The following is a 23,132-nucleotide window of genomic DNA, read 5'->3' as shown; positions in this document are numbered from 1 at the left end:
CTTACCTGGCTGACCTTAAAGCACTGCTCTAAAGAGAAAAGATAAATTGCTGCAGTTAGCAGGCTCACTGCCACTTGAATGCAAACTGTCTGCAGTATCTTGTGTGGAGAGGAGTGGGCAAAAAAGTGGCACCTATTGACACTATTAGTCAAAGGCTGCCCATCATGTAAGATAAACCTTCTCTTTTTCCACAACTTTGTCTAATATCCCACTCGCTCTTCTTGTCAGTAATTAGACAGTTGAGATGATTTAATTCACTGCAGAACAGACAAAGCCTTGGCAGGTGCTGAAATGTAGGTAGCCACCAGCAGACTCCCTGGGTGATAATGGTTTGCTCACACTGACAGAGAGAATAATTAAATCACATCTTTTAGCCGGTATCACCCCCAAGATCAGCATCTTAAAGCAGGATGATTTTCTCCTTTAAGCCCTTGAGGAAGAAAAAGCTCTACCCTCTTCAATTTTCCCCATGACTCCGGTGAGCTGCCAAAGGAATTCCTTTTGTCACCAGCTGCGTGAGGCCAGGCTTAATTCTCATGTCCTTGCTTGCTGACTGCACCTTTGGAAGTTACATTGTCCTTCATCTTGTCAGATGTGTCAACTGCTAGTAGTTCAAACATCTATTTTGTGCTTCACCTGCCTGAGGAAAGAAAAGGTGCTGTAATAAGTGAGTGATGCTCAAGTGCTGTTATGTGTCCCTGACAGGTGCCAGCATGGACATGGATGATGAGCCACTGCTGTTTCAGACGAGCTGGGGAGGGGAGGAAGAGGAGGTGGAGCAGGAGGAAGAGGATGGAGTTGTGCACGCACCAGGACAGAGCTGTTTTTCCGGGGACGCTGGGGTGTGTGGAGTGTGGAGGGCAGTAGGGTGGGTGTACACCCAGCCCTGTGTAAGTGGAGTGGTTTTAGGGGTAGTTGTCACGCTCCCTTGTGCCCTGTTTGCCTACATGCTCCTCTACTGCCCTCCACTGGACATAGACCTATCCTACAGTGCCTTCGAGGTGCATAGTCACTTCTCTGCCGAGCGCTTTGACGCGCTCACCATTGCTGTAAAAACTCAGCTGGGGTCCTGGGACAGACGTAGGCGAGACTTAGATATTGAGTCTGAGGCCCTGCAGGAACTTCTGCTAGAGAAACTGGGCGGACAGGGAGTATTCAACAGGACAGATAATGAGGAAATTAGGTCCTCCACCCCTCAAAACGTCCCCTTCCAAACAAGAGATGAACATAAAAGGGGAAGTGCAGTGAGCAGAGATAAAAGGACAGCACCTGATTTGGGTCAGGAGAAAATGTTGAAGCACAAGAACTCAGATCATAGAGAAAATGAGGAAGAGCAGCTATCACGGGATGGAAATTCCACTCTGATGCTCATTAGGAGGCGCAGGTTTTCTCCCAACTACTACTTGCAGAGCCAGGCTTTGTGGAGGATTGAGCTTGTGTTTATTGCTCAAGGGGAGGGTGATCGCAACATCTTCACGCCAGAACGTCTGCAAACAATCCATCATGTGGAGCGTTTGCTCATGCAGCACCCGCAGTTTCATCAGTTCTGCTGGAAGCCTCTGGAGGTGTTGAGGGATCTGCCACTGGGACCATCCTACTGCTCCCCACCCAGCTCACTCTTGTCCTACCTTTACCCCAGTGAGCGAGGAGGGAAAATCTACTATGATGGCATGGGTCCAGACCTGGCTGATATTCAAGGTGAGAAAACCAGTAACCTTAAACCTTAAAAACCTGTTAGAGTCCACCTCACAGTGTGGATTTGAATTGTATGTATTCCCTTGTAGGTTCTCTGAGTCTGGCCATCACCCACCCACAGTTCTACTGGTACGTGGATGAGAGTCTGTCCCCTGAGTATCTCTCCTCCTCTCTCTTACGCAGCGAGATCCACTTTGGAGCTCCTCTCCCATCCTACTACTCCCTGCAGGACCGAGCTGATGAGCAGAGAACTAACTTCAAAAAATTTGTGGTTCAATATGCTGATATCTTGGCCAAACAATCTACCAGGTTAGGAAAATTTATGTTTTGCATAATTAAATTTTTTTTGGCCAGTATCATTCCTTTAAGGTATCTTTCTGCTGCCTTCCTGTCTCATACTCTGAGAAGAGAGTTCATTTAATGTTATTGGATATCCTCCTCCTTTGTCTCAGTCAGGTGAAGGTGCTTTATGGGGGAACAGAGCTGTTTGATGATGAGGTTAGACACACCTTCCACAATGATATGATGCTGGCTGTCATCAGCGGAGCCTGTATTACTGCACTGGTCTACGTCCTTACCTCCTTCTCTGGTACAGTATGACCTGTTCTTTTGTATTATTTCAAATTATTCTTGGACTGTCAAGTCAGTTTTATGGTAACCTTTATATATTTGATCCTTTGGTGTTTTCTTGTCTCTCTAGTGTTTCTGACGTTCTTCGGCCTGACTAGCATTGGACTGAGTTCCTTGATGGCTCTTTTCTTATACCATGTTGTCTTTGGAGTGAGGTACCTGGGCATTCTCAATGGAGTGGCAGCATTTGTAATTATCGGTATCGGTAAGGGGAATAAATATACCAATTTATTAAATTAAAGGAATAGTTAAACATTTTGGGAAATATGCAAATCCCCCCTCTTGCTAAGAGATGAGAGGATTTATACCACTCATGTCTGTCTATTAAATATGAAGCTAGGTAAGCTTAGCATAAAGACTGAAAACAGGAAAACAGCTAGCTGACTTTTTCCAAAGGTAACAAAATCTGCCTAAGAACATCTCCAAAGCTCAGAAATTAACATGTTGTATCTTGTTTGTCTAATGCATTTTACAGGGCATTATGTGCTAGGGTCAGTGACTAACTAAAGTCTTGCTGTCACCATAAGGCAACCAGTGGAGAATCCAGGAAGTGACTGTGCCCAGTTAACTATTTAGCTAAATAGCTTCATATTCAGCATACAGACAAGAGATAGCCCCTAGTTATGACCCATAATTTAGTGTTATCAATCTTCTCTCAATCTTTTCACCTAACTCTCGGCAAAAAGCAAATGAGTGTACAGTATTTCCAAAAATGTCAAACTATTCCTTTAAAGTGTAAAAAACAAATGTTACAGTATAGTACATTTAGCATAATATATAATAAGGCAGCTCTTTAATTTTCCTTCTCACCATTGCTTAGGGGTGGATGATGTATTTGTGTTCATCAGCATCTTCAGACAGGCCTCCCATCTGCTTCAGCCACAACAGCGTATGATCTACACAATTAAAACAGCTGGCCGAGCCACTTTCCTCACCTCTTTCACTACAGCGGCTGCCTACGCTGCTAACACTTTCTCTCAGGTAATCATTGGAGAGAAATCTGACCGTTAAATAGGTCTGTACAATAAGTGTAAATGACTCCTCTGCTATGGATGAACAGAAGTGCCGCTCTCAGCAGACAGCCATTTTCACAGGATAAGCACAAATTGAATGTTTCAAGGTCCTTTACATTGTGCTTCATTTAACTGACACTTAGATCCCAGCCGTGCATGACTTCGGCCTATTCATGGCCCTCATTGTCAGCTGCTGCTGGCTTTGCGTGTCAGCCCTGATGCCAGCCGCCCTGTGTATCTGGTCTCAGTGTGTGGAACCTCGCAAATATACCTGGTTAAATCGGTGAGGTATTATTTCCTTACTTTTGTGTGAGATGTTATTTGTGCATGCTGTGTGACACCAGGGGCGAAATGTAATCCCTTTAGCTGTCTCTCTCTTTAAACTGCCTCCTCCCTCTAAAGTTGGAAGTTTTTGGGCCTGTCAACGAGCCACAGCCCTTTGTCAGATGAAGATGATGATGTGGCGCTTCTGTCAGTGGAGATGGAGCCAGGTGAGATTATTATCTACCTTGCATTGAATGGATGATGGGAGGAGAATGAGAAAAGGGAATGAGTCCAGGCTGTAAAACACTGCTGTCCAGGCACCCACTAAGCCTTTCTCTTTGTCTCGGGCTAGGCTCTTGTGACACAGACGGTGATGCAGCCATTCTGTCCCTGTCATTGGAGACACCTCTGTCCCCTCCAGGGCAGCAGCATGTGGGTGTGGTGAGCACAAATCTCCAGTGGGCCCTGAAGCATTTAGTGGCAGAGCCAGCTGTGGGGCGAAGAAAGGCTGTCCTAGGTAAGATTTAATAAAAACTCTGTAAGCTCAGTAGGAGTTTGACATGGCTAAGCACAATTACAACTAAAAAAGATTAGGGTGAAATTTCTATAATTTGGTTTTCTCAGATATCGTGTACTGAGTTCTTCATCTATGATTTAGACATGAATGTTAACCTCAAGATCAAATAAAAAGTATTGAAGAAATGCTGTAATATCTGTCCGCCCTGAGGGGATGCAGGCTGTCGGAGGAAAAGCAGAGGCCTCTCATGTAGTATTCATTCACCCTCTTGAGGGGTGACTGTAATTGATCTGTCCATACTTTCTGCTCATCTGTCCCTCAGCTGCTCTGTCTACTCCATCAGAGACTCTACTTTGTCTTTGTTTATTGTGATATTCTTGCTGACCCAGGTGTCTTCTGCATGGTTCTGCTGTTATCCGCCGGATGCTGCTGTCTCCTGAGGCCAGCCACTCACGCCCCCTTACTTTTCCGCCGGGACACAAACCTCCAGACTCTGCTGGCTCTGAGGAGCAACCTCAGCGGTCAAGGCATCTCCTGCCCCATGTGCTCAGGTGAAACTGCGTCCATGATTGACAGACACTCGCCAGTTATCCTCAGCCAAAAAACAAAGATCTGAAATGCATGTTATATCCTGCAGGTGTGTTCATGGAGAAGCCCCATCCTCTGTACACCCACACTTCTTCATCAGGGTTCAAGTTTTCTACACATCAGCAGACCCTGAGCACCACAACCTCCACTTCTCCTCGGAGCTCACTCAAACCAAATTCAACCATCAACCAAACAGGTAAAACACATATAAAATGCTCATAGTTATTTGAAACCTAATTTTTGTATTGAATTATTCTACATGGTGCCGTCTTTTTAGGCTCTTTGCTTACAGTGTACATATCAAAGTTGGACCTTGGAGCCTCGACAACCATTTACCGCTTCTCCCTTAACACCAGCACTGCCTCCCCATGGAAGCTGTGCACCTCAGAGCAAGAAGAGGTGTCATCATTTCAGGTTAGGGAGCATTAAAGTTAACTGGATCATTTTTTTTATAATTAGCTGTGGTGTTTTGTCTCCCATCTGTGATATATGCCACTGAAGCGGCTTAAAACTAATCTTGTTTTATCTGAATAGGCTTATAATCAGCCCCGCAGCAATTACACCACCAGAATGACAGTGTGTGTTTCACATGTGTACCATCCGTACCCCAGCTGGATGATCACATCCGGCTCATGTGACCCCCGTCACGGCTGGACGCCAGACTTTTCCTTTTATGTAGCATCATCTCCACAGCAGCACAGCAGGTGAACGCACAATTGCAGAATCAGAGCACAATTTATCTGGACTGTCATGTCGTTTTAGTGTCGTTTCAGCTCTGCTTTCTCCTTTTAGGAGACTGTACTTCGCCCAGCGCCGCCTCAGACCTCATCCCAGTCGAGTGTGTGTCAGCCCCCCTGGTTGTGGCATCAGCTCTGGGCCTGATGGTCCCAGGCAGGGAACCTTTTACGCTCCTTTTCCCAGTGGTGAGTGTCAGAAAGTATTGTTAATATAAAGACAGTTAGGAACCTTTTTGGCACTGCATGTGTCAAACTGCTAAACTGTTTTTATTTCATTTATTCTGTCTTGTGCTGCTCTCATGAAAATTCAGTGTGGTGTTACTTTTTTTTTTTTATGGCTTCTTAATGCCACACTCTCTGAAGCTTCTGCAAGACTTTTCCACAGTGCTCCAGTTGTACAGATATTTCCACACTATATAAATAAATTTAGTGGTGAGATTTTTCTCTGCTTCTATTTTTAAAGATTCTTCTTCAGCTGCCAAAGGGAAATCATCCAAAACTTTCGGCTTCAACCCGTGCAGTGGCGGTGTGTGTGGCCACCCAGCAGTGCGTCCTCTAGTTGACACCGGAGCGATGGTTTTCGTTGTGTTTGGGATCTTGGGAGTCAACCGAACTGAGCACAAGGACAACCATGTTATTGGAGATATGGTTGGAGTTACACGTGTATTCTTAACAACCAACAAAAATAGCACAAGATTTTTAGGTTATTTTCTCATGTGGTAGACATATTGTTTAATTCTCTCCTAAGGGCAACATCATATTGGATCCAGACTTTGATATTTTCCAGGAAATGGGGCATCTCTGCAAAATCTGTAAATCTATTAGTGCAAACAGTCAACTTGTGAAGCCGGGAGGAGCGCAGTGCCTGCCTTCAGGTAACACTCAAACACAATTCAGCATCAAATCACTTATTTTTTCATAATAAAACAATAATATAAGCCTCGGTTCCACTAATATAAGAAATTAAAAATTGAATATCTTTAAATTTTGGACTGTAGTTTGGTTAAAACAAGAGATTTGAACATGTTGACCTACGTTTGGGAAACTGTGGTGGGCATTTCACAGGTTTCTTACATTTTATGCATAGACGAAACAAATCAGTGAATCAGAATATTATCTGCAGTTATATAAAGCAATATTAAGTGCTTTACTACTAACAGCAGACTAAACACCATCATATCCTGCAAGTGAAGCATACAATTCTATTAAAATAATCATATCTAGAGGATTAGAGTGCTTTCTTCTGTTCCCTCCAGGTAATAAACTATCATCTATTCTGCCTCTGCTCCATCCTGAGTGTCACTCTCTCCCTGAACCAAACTTGCTCCCGGGCCAGCTCTCTCATGGAGCAGTGGGAATGCACGGAGGAAAGGTCCGCTGGCTGTCCATGGCCTTTGAATCTGTAAGTCGATTCATCCCTCAGCTTTTTATGTTCCTGCATCAAAGATCAGTACGTTTAAGGTCACTCTCACTTCATAAGATCCCTTATTCTCTACCTCTCTCCTTTCCTAAGACCACATACAAGGGCAAATCCTCCTTTCAGACCTACTCCGACTTCCTTCAGTGGGAGACATTCATCCAGGAGCAACTCGCCACCCTCCCACAGTCCTCAGCTTTGCAACGAGGTTTCCAGACCTGCGAGCACTGGAAGCAGATCTTCATGGAAATCATAGGCGAGTGAGAGGTGGTGTGCACATTTGCATGACTTATGGGTTTTTCTGCAAACTGAAGAGGGATTAAAACGGAGAGAGTAAGTGAGGGCAGCCGTGTGTTGAAAATCAGATAAAATAGTCTCTGTTGTATTTGTAGGTGTGGAGAGTGCCCTCTGGAGTCTGCTGCTGTCTCTGGCCATCTGTGTGGCAGCTGTGTCTGTGTTTACTGCACATCCTCTTCTGCTACTGCCTGTGCTCATAACTATTCTAGGTAAGAAGTTAAATTGTATATTCAGGTTTGGAAGTCTTGAATTGATGCATTTGGATACTGAACAATGACTTTTAAGATTAAATATTCAGGTCTGCTTCAGAATCTTGGATGTAATTCTGAATTTTTCTGCCTTTTGTTCAGGAGTGATCTGTCTGGTGGTGGCACTCATGTATTGGCTCGGCTGGGAGATGGGAGCTGTGGAGGCAATTTCTCTTTCTATTCTAGTGGGATCTTCGGTGGATTACTGTCTTCACCTGGTGGAGGGATACCTGCTGGCTGGGGAGAGCATGCCATCTACACCTGGGCGCAGCTCGGTATGGGAGTGTAAATTCAGCAACACTTTTACACACACCTTAAAACAGCCAGTGACTAAGATTTTGGTGAGGAGTGGCCCTGATGTCTCATGAATAAAGAGGAGCGGCTCTTCCCATTAATCTGTGTTTTGTTCACAGGAGCCTCCGGCCGAGAGGCAGAGGCGGACCCTGGAGGCAGTGAACCATGTTGGTGTTGCCATAGTGTCCAGCGCCGTCACCACGGTGATCTCCACAGTCCCACTCTTCTTCTGTGTCATTGTGCCTTTCGCCAAATTTGGCCAGATCGTGGCCATCAACACCGCTGTCTCCATTTTGTTCACCCTGACAGTGACTGTGGCCATGCTGGCGTGCATGGCCCCCGTCAGCTTCAGCAGACCCCCCGGCGCTGTGCTGAAGGCCTGCCTGGTCGTGATGGCGGCTGCGGCTATGGGAGCGGCTCTGTGCTGGGTGGGGGGACAGCTGGGAGCGTTGGCCTGGCAGTCGGTCAGCACTTAAACACAGCAGCTGTCAGTTAATTCACACTGATGTCAGACAGAGGATTTCCTCTGTACGCAAAACTACGAGGCACCAATTGTAAGCACTGTATTTTCCTTCATGTTCAGGTTGAGCGTCAGATCAATAAAATGATCTTGTACTTTACAGCACAAAGATGTCAGAATCAACTCCATAAATAGAGGCTGTTTCCTACATTCATAAATCAATTTTTTCACTTGTATTCACTAGTGGATTGTAAAGTATTAAAAAAACATAATCACCCACCAGGTATCTCCTCTTGAATATTGTGTAAATTACTTTATGACTCATAATAGAAAGTTGACCTTTCTGGGTTGGAATGATGATTCATTTGTGGTCATTTTTTGATCACCTTCAGCCTGGAGGCGGAGATGACATACATTGAGTAATTGTTGGGAAAAACTATCTGAGTCACAAGATTCATGAGTGTAAATTATTGAGTTGTAACGAGCCACTGACTGTTCTGTGACCTGCTTAGTATCACGCTCTTATGTCCGTTACCGGTTCACATGACTCATCTGTCATCTTGTGAAACATCACAGCATTTGTTTCTTTTTCGTGATTCTTAACTGAATGTGGTTTTTGAACCACGTCTGTAAGGTTATGATGTCATTTTGTGGCCGGATTAAAAAAGTTGTACAACTCAAATGTAATACTGTGCAGTTCTGTTAAACGTAGCATGTGATATAAACATCTCAGCAGTATGCTGCTCGCACACTTTCTCAGCTGAACTTTTGATGCTGCCAGAACACACTTCTGAAGTGTTGTTTATGCCAGTACTCACCACAAGTTATCATCCTATTTTCTGATCCTGTCACATGTTTATATCTTAGATCACGAACTGCTTCAAGGTCTTTATTTTGGTCATCAGCAGCAATTATTAAGAGACCTCTTGCCAGCTCCTCAGGTGTATCCTCCACATGCCCTCCGCCGCACTTGCAAACACTCACTATAACCAACTCTGCTCCTTCCTCTGCTCTCATACACTTTAGAGCACCACTCAAACAACCATCGACGCCGGCTTCGGCCTGCCCTGTAGAGAAGGTGAGGGCCATTTGTCAAACCACATAACACAATAATGGTTAGAGAGAGGGATTGACTCACTTGCCGCAAGAGCAATACATTTTTGTTGTGAGTGTGTGTGTGTGTTACTTGTGGATGTCAAATAAAGCAGGTGCAGAAGAACCTTGGGTCTTTTCTTGTGAAAGCTCAGCACTGGGTTTCTTCTGCATTGTTATGTAACAGAGCAGTGGATCAGGATGAGGACCTGTCATTATATGCTTACAGTCACATAATAACTGAGACGGTAGACAGTGTTACACTTCTCTAGTTGGCTGTCGTTCATTATTCATATGAAATGGCTCAGATTTAATGTTGAATTGGAGCACATCAATGTTTTATGCAGGTTTAAGGAGGTTGTCTTTAAAGTTCCTGCTCATCTTGACGGCAACAAAAGCAGAAGGATGTAAGCAAATATTTTGAGTAAAATCAGAAAGATGAAGCAGGAGCACTGAATTTATTACGTGTTGCCATTGTTAGTACATTTTCATTGTCAGTGCACAAACTTGTATGGTGTGAAATGTCAGTGGTGCATTTACATTTATTATATAATGCTACAGGAATGCTTTTTCTTAAGATGACATTCTCTTGAAAATAAAAAAGTAAGTGCAGCTGGTGTGTAAAGAAATAGAACTCCGGCAGGGTAAGTATGTTACATTAAAGCACTTGCGTATAAACGTTTTTGTTTATCACCCCACACACAAATAGGTGGATGGGTTTAAGTGTTCAATCTTTACAGTTTATAAAATGAGAAAGACTTTCAAGGATTTTAATCTTATCTAGGAAGATAAATGTAGCACAGGCACACCGGATTAATGAATATCCAAAATATGCTTAATGATCTAAATCTACCTAGATGATTGATCATATTTTTTTGATAAATGTGTATTTGCACAGCAGTGCACTATGTGAAACTCAGTAACTGAATGCAAAAATAAATGTATATAAAAAAGTAATGTACCTGAACCTTTTAAGAATTAATATAATTTAGTCATGAATATGAAATATGTCTTGATCCTTGTGTTATGTGTTTATCCAAGCTGTGTCCCAGCCAGACCGCAGTTTGCTCTATGTGTGTGTATTTTGCGGTGCTTGTTGGGTTAAGTAGAGTGAGGGCCTCAGTTTATCTTTGTTCCAGTCTGGCAGTTTTTCTATGCAACTGCACTGCTTAGCTCCTCATGTCCTTTACGGAAAAGCTAAAGAGAACAGAAATGGAATCATTATTGAGGGAGAGTAAGGTTACATGTAGGGGAATGAATATTTAGCAAGGTGGAAATGGAAATGTTTTCTTAGTCTGAAAAGACAAGTCCATCTATAAATAGTGAATCACAGATAAGATAAATAACAGATTTATATTTGCTTTTGTCGCAGTTTTCAAGTTTTCGTGTTTTTTTAAAAATTGTGTGTCAGAATATTCTTCTGAAACTTATTTCAAACGTAGACCAGTTTTTATTCCTCTGTCCTGTATTGTTCCTCTTATTTGTACTGGGCTGCAGTGAACCAGCAGAAAAAAACAAGGACTCTATAAGGAGTAAAGCTTTGTGAATTAAACTCACTCAATGCACTGCCAGGACTTGCCTAACTAAACTGACACTAAAACAGGTTTTCTATCGGTGAATATTGTGAGAACGAGGTCAGACATCAAACATGAGGCAGACTTCTGCAAGTTCACACAACAACATACTGCTGAGTGAGAAATAAATGGAGAAAAGGAATGAGTGAGCAACATAGTATATTCAACATAGACCAATGGCTATACATTAGAAGGCAATTATAGGGCTAAGTTCAACAGTACCTTTCCACCATTACATTATATATGTAACTACAATGACAATAAATACCCAGGCTCATTTGGTTCTTGAGAAATACTTCATTGTACCAAGAAAAGGCATTTTCTCTGGAGAGAAATTATTTTACATCAGAACTGTAAATCAACACGGAAACATAAGTCATATCTTTATTACCCCATGTTACAGGGCACACACAATGTTCAAGTATGCCTGAGGAACTAAATGGAGCAATTAAAAAAAACAATAAAGAATAAGAGAGATAAAATGCATTTAAAAATAAGTGAACTGGCATTGCATTTCACAAAAATTCATAAGCTCATGATTTTGGAACAATTCACTGTAAAGTGCTAACTGGTTCGAGCTGAAAAAGCACATGTTCCCTTTGAAAGATCATACACATTTCTTTATACATGGAGGTACAGTAATAGCCAGTCATCAGGCAAGCAATTACCAACCAGAAGACATGGACCGCATTTCATTTATTAGTCCTTTAATAAGATAACTGCTTCCTTAATTTCCTTGTTAATGGTAACAACGTGAATCTTGCCACTGGTTGCCAGGACAATGCCAATTACAAATGCTGGTGTTGTCACTGTACAGTTTTCCTTCTTTTCTTGTAATTACATGCAATTGACTGACATACAGTATCAAAATCTCAAGTCAAGTCCTTCTAATCCTTTTACGGATATGAATCCTTGAACAAAAGGGATGAGGGTGTGAGGAGAGGAAAGGAGAGAATAATTGAGGAGTGCAGGGAACCCTCCCATACTCCTCCTCCTCTTTCTCTCCTCCCCCTGGATGTGGTGGGCTGGCCCGACAAAAGCAGGGATCTGTCCAGCTGATGCCTGCCTTCCTACAGGTCCTGAGAATCCACTGTTTTCCTTTGTGCCTCTCATTAGGAGGCACATTTAAAAAAAAAAAGAAGAGAGAAACAAACAAAAGAATATCTGGAGGGGACTGGGTCAATAAATTTTCCCCTACTGCCCGCCTAAAGCGGACCTTCACCCTCCCACCCCAATCCTAACCATAAAAAGGTAAAAACAAGGTGTACTGCAGAATGGCTTTACTCCTCATAGTCTGTGGGGGGAGCTAGAGCCCCTAGGAGCTGAGGTGCGGTTGGTGGTCTTGCGGCTGTTCTGTCGTGTCTGATTCATCTTGGTGGCCGTAGGTTTCCGAGCGTCAGGCTTGCGCCTCCCCTGGGGGCCCCTCCGTTTGCCCCTTTGCCCTGCACGGCCCCTTCCGGCCCCCGCTGGTCACTTGCGTGAGTGCAGTGTGTCCTGGAACTTGGTGCTGGTGTAGCGGACGTGAAATCCTTTTTTGTTGATTGTATCGTCAGAGCGGAACTTGATCACAATGGAGTCACCGGCTGAGTAGATCTCCTCTGGAGGCTGTCAGGAGGGACAAAACAACAGATTCATTTGTGGCTGCTGCTTTCTGCTTCTTTGACTGCACTTCAATTAAAACTTGAAGACTTCTCACATGCTGAAACTGAGAGAAAATCAGTGACCATGATGAATTGCTTCTGACTACAGAGGACTGCTAGTTCTCTAACAGCCAGGGGCCAAGTAAGGGTACAGGACCAGGATTGGCCCTCTCTAAATTTTTGTCTGTTTTTGCCTTGTGTGTTCAGCTAAATGTCCGCATTTAATGTCTGTTGCATTGTCTTTGTGTGTTTTTGTTGTGAAGCACTTTGTGACATCTGCTCTTTAAACATGCTGTATAAATAAACTTATAATGACTGGTATTATTACTACGATTCAGGCTTTGGCTGCTCCTGAGGTGAGTATAAAATATACTCTGATTATTAGTGCCAGGTGCAGCACTGGAGAGAGTTCATTTATTTTCCTGAACAAAGCCATTTACTGCATGGCATTTCATATATATTCTACTGTCCTGAATATAAAATCAGCCAAGCTTTTTCCAATGGCACATAAGGAAAATTAACTGCATAATGTGTGCACAGAAAATATGCAACACTTGACTTGGCTGCTTGTCAGAGTTGTGGTATCACCTGAATATTAATTCAGAACACCACACTGAAAAATAATTAGCTGGTGGAGGTGTTCAGACAGCTACCCCGTGGCTTTGACAAAGACAAGTGTGTACTGTAAGAGCAGCCAAAGCGTCTCCAACCAACTGTGAAACCTCAGATTGTTGATTAAAGCTGCCATTGAAAGATAAATAAGTATCTACAATAGGTAGGGCTGATATGAGACTATCATATGAGATTTTGGATATCGTAATATTGTCATACGGCTTAAGAGTTGTCTTTTCCTGGTTCTAAAGGCTGCATTACAGCAGTACAGTGCATTAAAATAGGCCATAAGTCTTGGTTTAATGGGTAAGGGATTCAAAACACAAGAGGAAAGCCGCCGAAATGTTTCTATCGTACACCCAGCAATATGTAGACTACTATTAAACTGGAAAAGCCCTTAGGCTAAAAGTAAGCCTTCCTGCACTATAATGAGTTTTCACCCTACTTTTTATTTCGACCTGTTTTTATAAAAGGAAACTTGATTGAGGAGCTGCTCCCGTGGGTGCTGTGGGTGTTATGTCCCCTCCAGCGAATGATTCATAGGAATGGGCGTGAGTAAAAGGCCAGAGCTTATTACCGAAGTGCGTAAATGAAATCAAGCTGTTCTCTGACCTGCTGGCCTCTTTGTTGCAGACTCTGGCTGCAGCATTGGCTGATTAATTCTCAGTTTCAACCCAATGCCAGACTTTCTGATAGGCTAACGGCACCCAGGGAGTGTCGGCTTGTGTCGACCTACAACCGCCCCCACTGCAACACTCCGAAACCCAGAAGTGCACAATAACTTTAACAAAGTGATTAAAGCTGGAGTATGGACTAGGAATCAAGAGCACCAGGGTAGTTCACAAAGTCACCATATTAAAAACCGCTGGCAAAGGTTACTGAACAGCAGCGCTATTTTCACAACAATTGCCTAAATACTTCTGCTGTCAAACACAAAAATGTGCCGTGACAATCCAGCTGTGTTTGACAAAGAAAAGCAATTCAGAGAGTAGCGGCTGTTAGAAAAATGCTCTTACCCCCGAGCCACAGTAACGTCCCAGCCGTGGAGACTTGGTATCAGGTCCATCGAAGAGCTCCATGTAGTCATAGCCACAGTCCGCCTCCTCCTCAATCTCAAAGGTCTGGAAGATGAGCTCCACACCGTAGCCTTTCTCTGCTGAGATCACCCACTGACAGTCCGAGGCTCCGGGGTAGTTATTGTCCCCAAATTGGGCATGGGAGAACAGGTCCTTGGTCTTGACTTCAGCTTTCAGGCGACCGCCACACTCTGGACAAAAAGTTGAGTTGAGTTGGACACTTTGCAGCCAGAGGCCAAACTTGATAAGTACAAGTACAGCTGCTGTACTCTTGGTCTATTGCTAATTTGTGGTTTTACAGTCACATGCAGATACAAAGGACTCCAAAACATGCTCTGCAGTTAATTATGACTCATAATCATTCTCAGACAGGATGGTGAAGAGCACCCGAAGCTAAATCCTTTATTTCAAAAACCTACATGGAGTTTGATATCTGAGTAACTGGCCTAAATTCAACATGTATACTGTGCTGTTTTTTCAGCAGGAAAAGACACTGAATACTCTTACAAAAGCATCTAATCTTACCTGCAGTGTGAGAAGCCTCAAAGCCTTTCTTCTGCACGGAGTTATCAGAGAAAAAGCGAACAAACAGTTTGTTGGCGCTAGACATGATGGGTGGGGGCTTCTTGGTACCACAGAAGCGACCTAGACTTGGCGCTTTTCCATCTCGCCCATCGTAGATTTCAATATGGTCATAAGCACACTCCAGATGAGCTTCCATGTCAATCTCATTAAAGGCCTGGGATCAAACAAGATGGTGAGTGAGTACATTAAAAAAAAGAGCGGAAATGTATGAGATCAAACTTTAAGCTTTGAGTGTCTTTTTTTTTCAAATCAAATGACATTGTCTTTTATTTCTCATCTTAAGAAACTTGTCAGTGTACAGGCACACTCGAGTTTAAAAGGAAATGAGGTTTGCTGAAATGAAGTCCTTCATACTTTTTGCATTATTATTTGCATGGCATGTTTTGATGTTATACGTTGGTTTCTGACATAGATGCTAATTTTCTTTCAGCGAGCGCTACATTTTAAAATAATGTGATATAGTAGACAAAAATGCATATAATAACAGAAGGGGGAGCTACACATCATCATTAGGAACAGCATAACAGATTCTGACAACAGTACAGTAAACACAGATGTCCTTGAGCAATTCAACTACACACTATAGATGCACACAAATACATAATTTACTAGTAAACGACAGAAAGTAGGAGAAGGTGGCACGTACGACTTTGATGCGATGGCCCGGAGTGGTGGTGAGTGCCCAGGAGCATGCCTTCTTGCTGGGGTATTTATCCGGCCAGTTGGGGCTGGTGATGATACCGCTCACGCCATTCACAGTGTGATCGCAGCCAGCTGCAAAAAAAGACATCACTGAGTCAGCACAGACCAGCTAAGACTGCACTCAAACTGTTTTTGACACAAGGAAATGTGGGCTGATCAATACTAATAGCTGCTCTGATTAACAAAAGTTTAAATCAGGAGTACATGTACAAACATTTACAAAAGAAAGGTGAAATACCTTCTTTACAGTCGTGTTTGTTCTCATGCAGCACAAAGCCACTCCTGCACTGACAGCTGTAGCTTCCAAAGGTGTTGACACACTCATGTTGACAGCCACCGTTCTCCTTAGAGCACTCATCTTTGTCTGGGGAAGCACAGAGGACACAACCTTAGTTCCCTTTGAAGACTGACAGATAGCAGCTCCAAGTGACAGAGAAAAGACGTGTGATGATGTGCACAAAGGTGCCAGAGGACTCACCAGAGAAGAACTGTGCTTTAAAGCCCTTTTTGGACACTGTGTTATCTGACTTGAACTCAATGCGCATGTTGTTGTACTGAGAGGTAATAGCTTCTGGTTTCTCTGCCCCACAGAACTTCCCATGTAGCCTTGAATCTGCTGAAAGTCCACTTCGCACCTCCACGTAGTCATACTTACAAACCTGAGCAGACAAACAGAGTATGTGAAGATGGTGTGACATTTTTCTTTTATTACTTTAAATTATGAAACATGAGGACGAGGGGGCTTTATTTGCTATGGGAGTGGAAAGACGATGAAATGACAGAGAGAGAACACAGAACAAACCCACCCCGTGTCGATTCATAATAAACCTAGTGCTCACGTCATTGCCCTCAGTCTCGAAGACGTCAAAGAGCAGAGTGATGCGGTACTGTGTGGGGGCAACCAGCTGCCAGATGCAGTTCTTGTTTGGGGGGTACTCTCTGGGCCAACCTGGACTGGTGATTGACCCATTCAGCTTGGTGATGAAGCCTCCACAGGCAGCTGGACAAAAAACAAGACATAGAAAGAGACAGAAAAATTGTGATATAACTTGATACAAATACAGATGTGTGGACTAAAAATATACAAATATTATGTTGCGAGCCATACAGCGTCAAAAATGATGCAAGACAGAAATTAATCTTCGCTAAAATATCTGGGTACCTGGGTAAACCCGATTACTGCCTGACCTGCCTGCGAGGTCTCCGGAAAGTGCTGAACCAGTTATGCAATATACAACATTACATGTTATTACAACAGCTGTTACCCCCCTCCCCTCACCTGGCTATTCTTAGCTAAAATGAATGAAATGTTTATCTGTAGCAACTGCAGTAGATTCAGTGTTGAAACACGGATTGTAAAGATATTAGATGTAGACATTACAGAAATTTTGTAGCTATTTTTACATACAATGTGAATGTGACACGCCAGTTTTTTAAAAGATTATTTTCAGGCGTTTTTGCCTTTGTTTGACAGTCACAGCATAGATACAGACCAGAGAGAGAGGAGAGGGACGAGAGAGGAGATACGGCTTATTATCGAACTGTAGACATTGCAGTTATGTAGTGTACACCTTTACCATTAGACTACCGATGCACCCCGAGGCACAATTATTCTATTTTTTGTGTGTATTTACATGAAGTTATTATTATAAAATACCACATTCATCATTATTTTAGTGTGCAGTATTTACTTTCTTGACACTGCACTGGTGTTACATAAAAATCTGCAACTACGGTGTATACAGGTACACATGACAAACTGTAGTGACAGCTGTCTTCCTCTAGGGGCAGAAAGAGGTCAGATGATCTTATGGCGCTTTTCCACTACACCGTTCCAGCACGACTCGCCTCGCCTCGGCCCGCCTCGACTCGGCACGGTTCCTTTTCCATTACAAAAAAGTACCTACTCAACGTGGGCGGGGTCGTCATAGCACGGCTCCGCGAAACTGCCGTGACTTCGTTTTATACGCGACACAAAACACATAAACAATGGAGGACATTGAGGCAGTGGTATACTTGCTGCTGTATGAGGCTTTCTGTCACACACAAAGCAAGAAAATTGAGCCGTATGGCTGTAACTATGGTTGTAACGCTGCTGCCGGTATTAAAAAATGCCGGGTTTGATTCTTGTGTGGGACGGCTCATGACGCTTCCAGCGACAACTACCAATCAGCGGCCAGCAGTGTGTCGACGTCACATTTTAGTACCGGCTTGGCTCGCTTGGAACCTCACCAGAGCAGGTACTAAGAAAGTACCAGGTACCAGGTACTTTCCCTAGTGGAAACGCAAAAAGAACCGAGGCGAGTCGAGTCGAGGCGAGTCGTGCTGGAACGGTGTAGTGGAAAAGCGCCAATATTGTACAACTTGTATATTCGTAGTTAAGTCTTAAACAACAACATATAATTTGAGATAAAAATAATTTTTGCATTGTTGTGACCCAAATCTTTAAAAGATAGTGCCCAGGCAGCCCAAGCATCATTGTTGGCATCTTCTGTTTTTTTTGGAATGACTGTCTTTATTGTATTTGGGTGGCTAACTGTTTAAAATGCTTTAGCATGTAAATTACATAGTGAGCAGAGTTGGTGACTTTTCTCCCTGTACTTACCCTCACAGCTGCGTTTGTCGGCAGCCAGCTCATAGCCTGGGTCACAGGCACACTTGTAGCTGCCTAGTGTGTTGACACAGCGTTGCTCACAGCGACCGTTGTCTGGCTTAGAGCACTCATCCATCTCTGAAAACACAAAGATATGTTAGGACCCTTCTAGCTGGCCCCCTGGTTTCATGGCTTACAAGAGAAACCCTCCAAAACAACAGCGGAGTCGGGCAAAGAGGGTGGCACAGAACCCAGCAGTGCACGTAGACACAAACATCTTATAATAAACTTTATTTTGAATGATAATTTAAAACACAACGATAGAGTGACTTCGGGTACAGGTCAGATATACAGATGTTGACATTCCCTCCAGGGAATTCACAGCACTTAAACTCTGACCTTTGAAGAAGTTGGCAGCAAAACCGGCCTTGTTGACAGAGCCATCTGAAACGAATTTCATCCACAGCTGGTTGGAGCTGGTTTTGATGTCATCTGGCTTGTCGTAGCCACAGAAACGGCCAAGTAGAGGGCTGTTCTCAGAGTTCCCATCACGCACCTCCAGGTAGTCATAGGCACAACTGTCATGTCTCTCAATCTGAGGAAAAGTAGAGGGTCTGAGGTTAGAGCTGGACACCACAAACATCTCTAAATTAATCATGAAAAGCCCTCAAAGAGTTTGGGAGAGAGCACTGGTGTCTTACCTCAAAGGACTGAAAGGTAAGGCCTACATGGTAGCCCTGAGCTACAGTAATCTTCCACACACACACTTTGTTGGGCCTGTAGTCATCAGGGTAGTTGGGGGACTGGATCTGGCCATTGTCCTTCTTCACCTCCCCACCACAGATGGCTACATGTGACATTAAAAACGATAAAAACAATTATAAAGCTCCCTCGATAGTAATATCATCAGTACATGCCTCAGAAGAAGGAAAAAAAACGAACCCTGTGCGCTCACCGTTCTGATTTATGCAATATGGATTAGTAGAAATGCCTCCACAACCAGCTTCCACACACACACAAACACACATCATCCCTTTGCACAGTCTGGAAACAATGGAGCTGAATCTGAAGGCTGGCCAAAATCTGATTAATGCTGCATAAAGTGCCTGACACATCAGCAGTTGCAGAGCCAGAAACTGTGGATATTACTGCGGCTTCTAGGCACATTGTTGGATATCTGACCGGCCATGCGTTCAGTCAGCTGAGAGACATGCTGGAACGGTTTGCAAGGAGGTTCGGGGAATGAGTGCTTACCCTCATAAACGGCCGAGAAACCTTTTCCCACCCAGTTACTGCTGCTGCGGAACTCAATCCACAGCCTGCTGTCGGTGGAGATGATTGGTTCGGGCAGCTTATCACCACAGAAACGACCTAGGTCACAGGTGAAAACACACACACATAAACCAAGATTTGATTATCACAACACCTGCAATAACTCTGAAAGTCAACTGCACAGCTCTTTACTGCATAGAGGCTCCTAAAGTATATACACTGTGAGAGGAAACTTCAACAAAAATGGACAATGATGAATGAACTTACGTTAAGCATTTATTATTATATTTATTATAAGTGTTTAAATCATAAAAGTCCTACAAAAGGTATGGCCATAAGACACCTAATAAAAGTGACATTTTGGACCTTATTTGCAAACCAAAACTGACAAGTCTGCCTCTGTGAATACTAAATAATCTGTTAGTGGTGTGATGTGATGTGTGCTAACAAATCAAACAAAAATAGTCAATGTACAGAATGATTCAGCAAAACTAACCTTTGAGCGGCGCCTTCCTCCAGTATCCATCTCTGATCTCCACATGGTCATACCAACACAAGTGACTCCTGTACAGATCCATGGAGGTGAAGTTCAGAATGATCTTAAAAACAAAGAGAGCATGATTATTGACACTGAACAGGCCAAAAGTTACACACTGCTACTGCTCGGATAAATAATGTAAGAAGTAACATAGACACCACAGCTACAAACAGACTGCAGTGCTTGTTTTAAGGCGTATCTAAGTTGATCTGGCTTCTTCCATATGTTCATACCTTTTCCCCTGGTGTGACTGATATTCTCCAGATGCAGTGCATGTAGGCTGAGTATCCGTTGGGGAAACCAGGAGAAGAGAAGTTCCCGCTGCTGTCCTGCAGACTGTCCCCACATCCTGTTCACAGAAACAAACACACACAGAACTACGCGTAAGGGCCTGAGCCATGAGCATGAGATCAGTCAGTGAAAACACCTAATACACTAATTCAAACTATACAAACAGCTCTAAAGCATTTCCCCTGAAACCATGATGCAGAAACAGATGTTTGATAATTGAATTATAATCATGATTGTGAAATAAAGGGTAGCTCTTTTATTTTCAAAGGCACATCTGCTGATAATATTGACTCACAACCCTGCGCCTCATCCCTCTCCTCCCCCACCTACTCCAGATGATGATCACACAAAGGAATAGAGATTGTGAGACACTTTCTCTGAGCATCCTCTGAAAATAAACCTGGCCCTCTATAAATAACCCAGCTCTCTGGAGGATGTGATGCATTATGTACGTGTTGGCAGTGAAAAAACAGCCTTAGCTTGACTGGCGAAACTAAGTGTGCAAGTGCCCAAAGACTTACTCCAAACACAATACAGCCTCACGGAGCAACTGAGGGAGGCTCATGCCAAGTGGGAGGAAGATGTATTTAATTAAAGCAACTGGGAAATGATAGAAAGTAGATTTATATCTTGAATTGTTCTTCTTGAGAACTCTGTTTGCACTCTTTATTTCCTCTGTTTTATCTTTACCTTGGGTTGCATTTAGTACGAGTAAGAAAACATCTCCACAACTGTTTACGTTCATTGCTTCCCACAAGGACTGTGTGTAAGCAATAAAACAAGGAGCCCTGAGCTACAAGTTGTGTGTAATAATGCTTGGCACAGGTCTGCCAGTACTAACCCATTAACAAGCACTAGCACACACGGGGGATGACAAACACTCCCTGGAATGCTACATGAATGGGAGACCCGTGGCTCTTTAAGGTTTTTTTTCATTTTCCAGGAACACGTGGAGAGAAACACTACCTCATCCCCCACAATGTGCGCCACATCATCTAGTCTGTTTCTTCCTCGAGAGACAGAAAGCTTGCACAAACACATATAGATTTAAGGGTAAATCACTACACTAAAACCACACTGGCTGGTTTAGCTCTGGTGACCATCACTGTGTTTATTCATTGAGCTTTGATGTGAGGCTGACAGCTCAGCTATCCTGGCCTGACCCACAATTAACTGTCTGACATCAAATCTATTCAGCAGAAGGCTCAATGTACATCTGTTAATGCTATACATTCTGTTTACTTCAGGCACATTAAATCCTCTCTGTCCTCTCTGGAAACATAAACAATGTGAGTGTTTCGGAAAAACGGCAGGCTTATGTAACTCTCCTTAGTGTATAGCGACACTGTTTATAGAGTGCTGTGATGCACGGACATGAGCGTTGATTCCCAAAAATCATTTTAGTCATTGTCTTCTCCAGGGCAGCTGTTCTTTTGCGTGTATCTGGGAAAAAGTGATGACAAACTTCCTGTCCCTGGGCAGTGTTTACACTCCTCCCAGCTTGGGAGTTTCGGACGCTGTAGCCACGGAGCCACACCACATCAATAGTAGCTGCTTGGTTATTTCCACACAATGTGAGCTGAATCTAGGGAAGGCAGGAGGAGCTCTAGACCTCTCTCTCAGGGCTGTGTAGTGCACACATGCAAAAATACACAGGAAAATCCCACAGCAGACAGGATCTGTCATTTTGGTCTTACGGGAGCACTTGTAGAGTTTGCGTGCTTGTGCAATATCCCCTTTGCTCAGTCTGGTTCTCTGGCCAATGGGTGGTCGCACTCCATTCACATCATAGCGTGGCAGGATGGTGTCCAGGAAGATGCCTCTGTAATTCGGAACGAGAGACTGATGTTAATGTTGCATGAAACCCAGACAGCATGCATACAAACCTTCTAACTATTGCAACATGCAGACACGCTACCAAAAAATGTTTGCTCAAGGATTTGGTGACGTACCATCGATCAGAGCAAGTCAATCACAGTCAACATTGCTTTTAATGTTTTTTACAGGGCTGGGACTTTTAAATACCATGATGAAATTGAGTACTGCCAGTACTGACTAAACCAAACAACATGGCGTTGTCTTGTAGAAATCCAACAGTCCATGAAACGTCAATATTCATGTGAGATTTATGGTTTAATGTCAATATAATTAAAAAATACAGTGGTCATAGATAACTTGTAATGATCTGCATCAGTTAAAATGACAGCATGCATTCTGACTTTGGCATGAGCATGCACAACTACACCCATGTGAACAAAAGTGGAGTTAGACTTAACGGCTTGTGCTATAACCAACATTAGATCATTAAGACCACTTGTCTCTGAACTGTTCAGGATATGATAGACACACTGATGTTATTTGAAAATATCAAATGGATGTTTTTACTCTTGATTATATGTTTTTCTAACTCTATTACCATGAGCTCCTCCATCTGCAACCAACATATTCGAACGTTAAAGTGTGTGTCTGTAGACTGAGGATCTCATGTCATTCATTTTAATCTTTTATTTTGGATTTTAGAAATCGGATTTAGTCCGCCCCGGCTAAAATCCAACAGATGGACAGTTGCAGTCACTTATCACAGTCTTCCTTTAAGGTCAGGGTCACGCAGTCTGTTTCTGAGGTTAACACTGACATCGTTCTTCACACACACGTCTGCCCCACAGATGGAGATGAACTAAGAGCCGAAGACTTTCTCCAGAGTAACTGAGTCGTGAATGTTTGTACGTGAACAACAGCCACATTTTTGATATATTTCAAAGTGCAAAAAAAACACCAAAAGGTCGCACAAACATATAGATTGCTTTAAAAATGACAGTTTGTCCAGTAAGACCCTTTTCACACTGATGCTTCACTTGACATTTTGCTAGTTTATCATCTCTATTTTTCTGTAAGTATTGGCGAGCAACGGCCTGGATCCCTGGCCGTTCCCATGGTGACATGCCTATCAACGCCAGGCATGTGCAAACAGTGCAGTTGGAGCTAACAGTTTAGACT

General features: G+C 43.3%; 2 protein-coding genes across 2 annotated transcripts in view; one reads left to right on the top strand and one right to left on the bottom strand.

Moving 5' to 3' along the window:
- Positions 1–713: 713 nt before the first annotated feature.
- disp3 (dispatched RND transporter family member 3) lies at positions 714–8,315 on the top strand. Its single transcript, XM_062418029.1, has 20 exons — positions 714–1,698; positions 1,785–2,004; positions 2,148–2,284; positions 2,396–2,530; positions 3,146–3,306; positions 3,482–3,621; positions 3,741–3,829; positions 3,955–4,119; positions 4,509–4,670; positions 4,757–4,903; positions 4,985–5,121; positions 5,242–5,411; positions 5,500–5,630; positions 5,908–6,092; positions 6,193–6,319; positions 6,701–6,846; positions 6,958–7,117; positions 7,254–7,367; positions 7,509–7,681; positions 7,820–8,315. Exons 1-20 carry the CDS (start codon positions 714–716, stop codon positions 8,174–8,176), a joined length of 4,041 nt encoding a protein of 1,346 aa, XP_062274013.1. The 3' UTR covers positions 8,177–8,315.
- Positions 8,316–9,696: 1,381 nt separating this feature from the next.
- The window catches only part of bmp1a (bone morphogenetic protein 1a), a 31,291-nt gene continuing 17,855 nt past the window's right edge, over positions 9,697–23,132 (bottom strand). The window contains exons 7-20 of the mRNA XM_062418332.1: positions 21,833–21,957; positions 20,078–20,193; positions 19,803–19,905; positions 19,289–19,405; positions 18,736–18,881; positions 18,434–18,629; positions 18,047–18,172; positions 16,281–16,441; positions 15,920–16,100; positions 15,680–15,805; positions 15,386–15,513; positions 14,680–14,893; positions 14,095–14,345; positions 9,697–12,431 (exon numbers count right to left, since the gene is read on the bottom strand). Of these exons, the coding sequence (XP_062274316.1) occupies positions 12,297–12,431; positions 14,095–14,345; positions 14,680–14,893; positions 15,386–15,513; positions 15,680–15,805; positions 15,920–16,100; positions 16,281–16,441; positions 18,047–18,172; positions 18,434–18,629; positions 18,736–18,881; positions 19,289–19,405; positions 19,803–19,905; positions 20,078–20,193; positions 21,833–21,957 (2,125 nt within the window). The 3' untranslated portion in view covers positions 9,697–12,296. The remainder of the gene's footprint in view (positions 12,432–14,094; positions 14,346–14,679; positions 14,894–15,385; positions 15,514–15,679; positions 15,806–15,919; positions 16,101–16,280; positions 16,442–18,046; positions 18,173–18,433; positions 18,630–18,735; positions 18,882–19,288; positions 19,406–19,802; positions 19,906–20,077; positions 20,194–21,832; positions 21,958–23,132) is intronic.

This window comes from Scomber scombrus, chromosome 4, assembly GCF_963691925.1.
Source record: "Scomber scombrus chromosome 4, fScoSco1.1, whole genome shotgun sequence".
NCBI lineage: Eukaryota > Metazoa > Chordata > Actinopteri > Scombriformes > Scombridae > Scomber > Scomber scombrus.
Note: the sequence above shows the minus strand (reverse complement) of the source record. Positions and strands in the feature narration are given on the sequence as shown.

Bases quoted from the DNA above. Each gene is read 5' to 3' on its own strand.
- disp3 (XM_062418029.1), top strand. From the start codon at position 714: ATGGACATGGATGATGAGCCACTGCTGTTTCAGACGAGCTGGGGAGGG. The intron at 7,368-7,508 runs GTAAGAAGTTAA...CCTTTTGTTCAG, and splicing joins TGTGCTCATAACTATTCTAG to GAGTGATCTGTCTGGTGGTG. The intron at 7,682-7,819 runs GTATGGGAGTGT...TTTTGTTCACAG, and splicing joins CTACACCTGGGCGCAGCTCG to GAGCCTCCGGCCGAGAGGCA.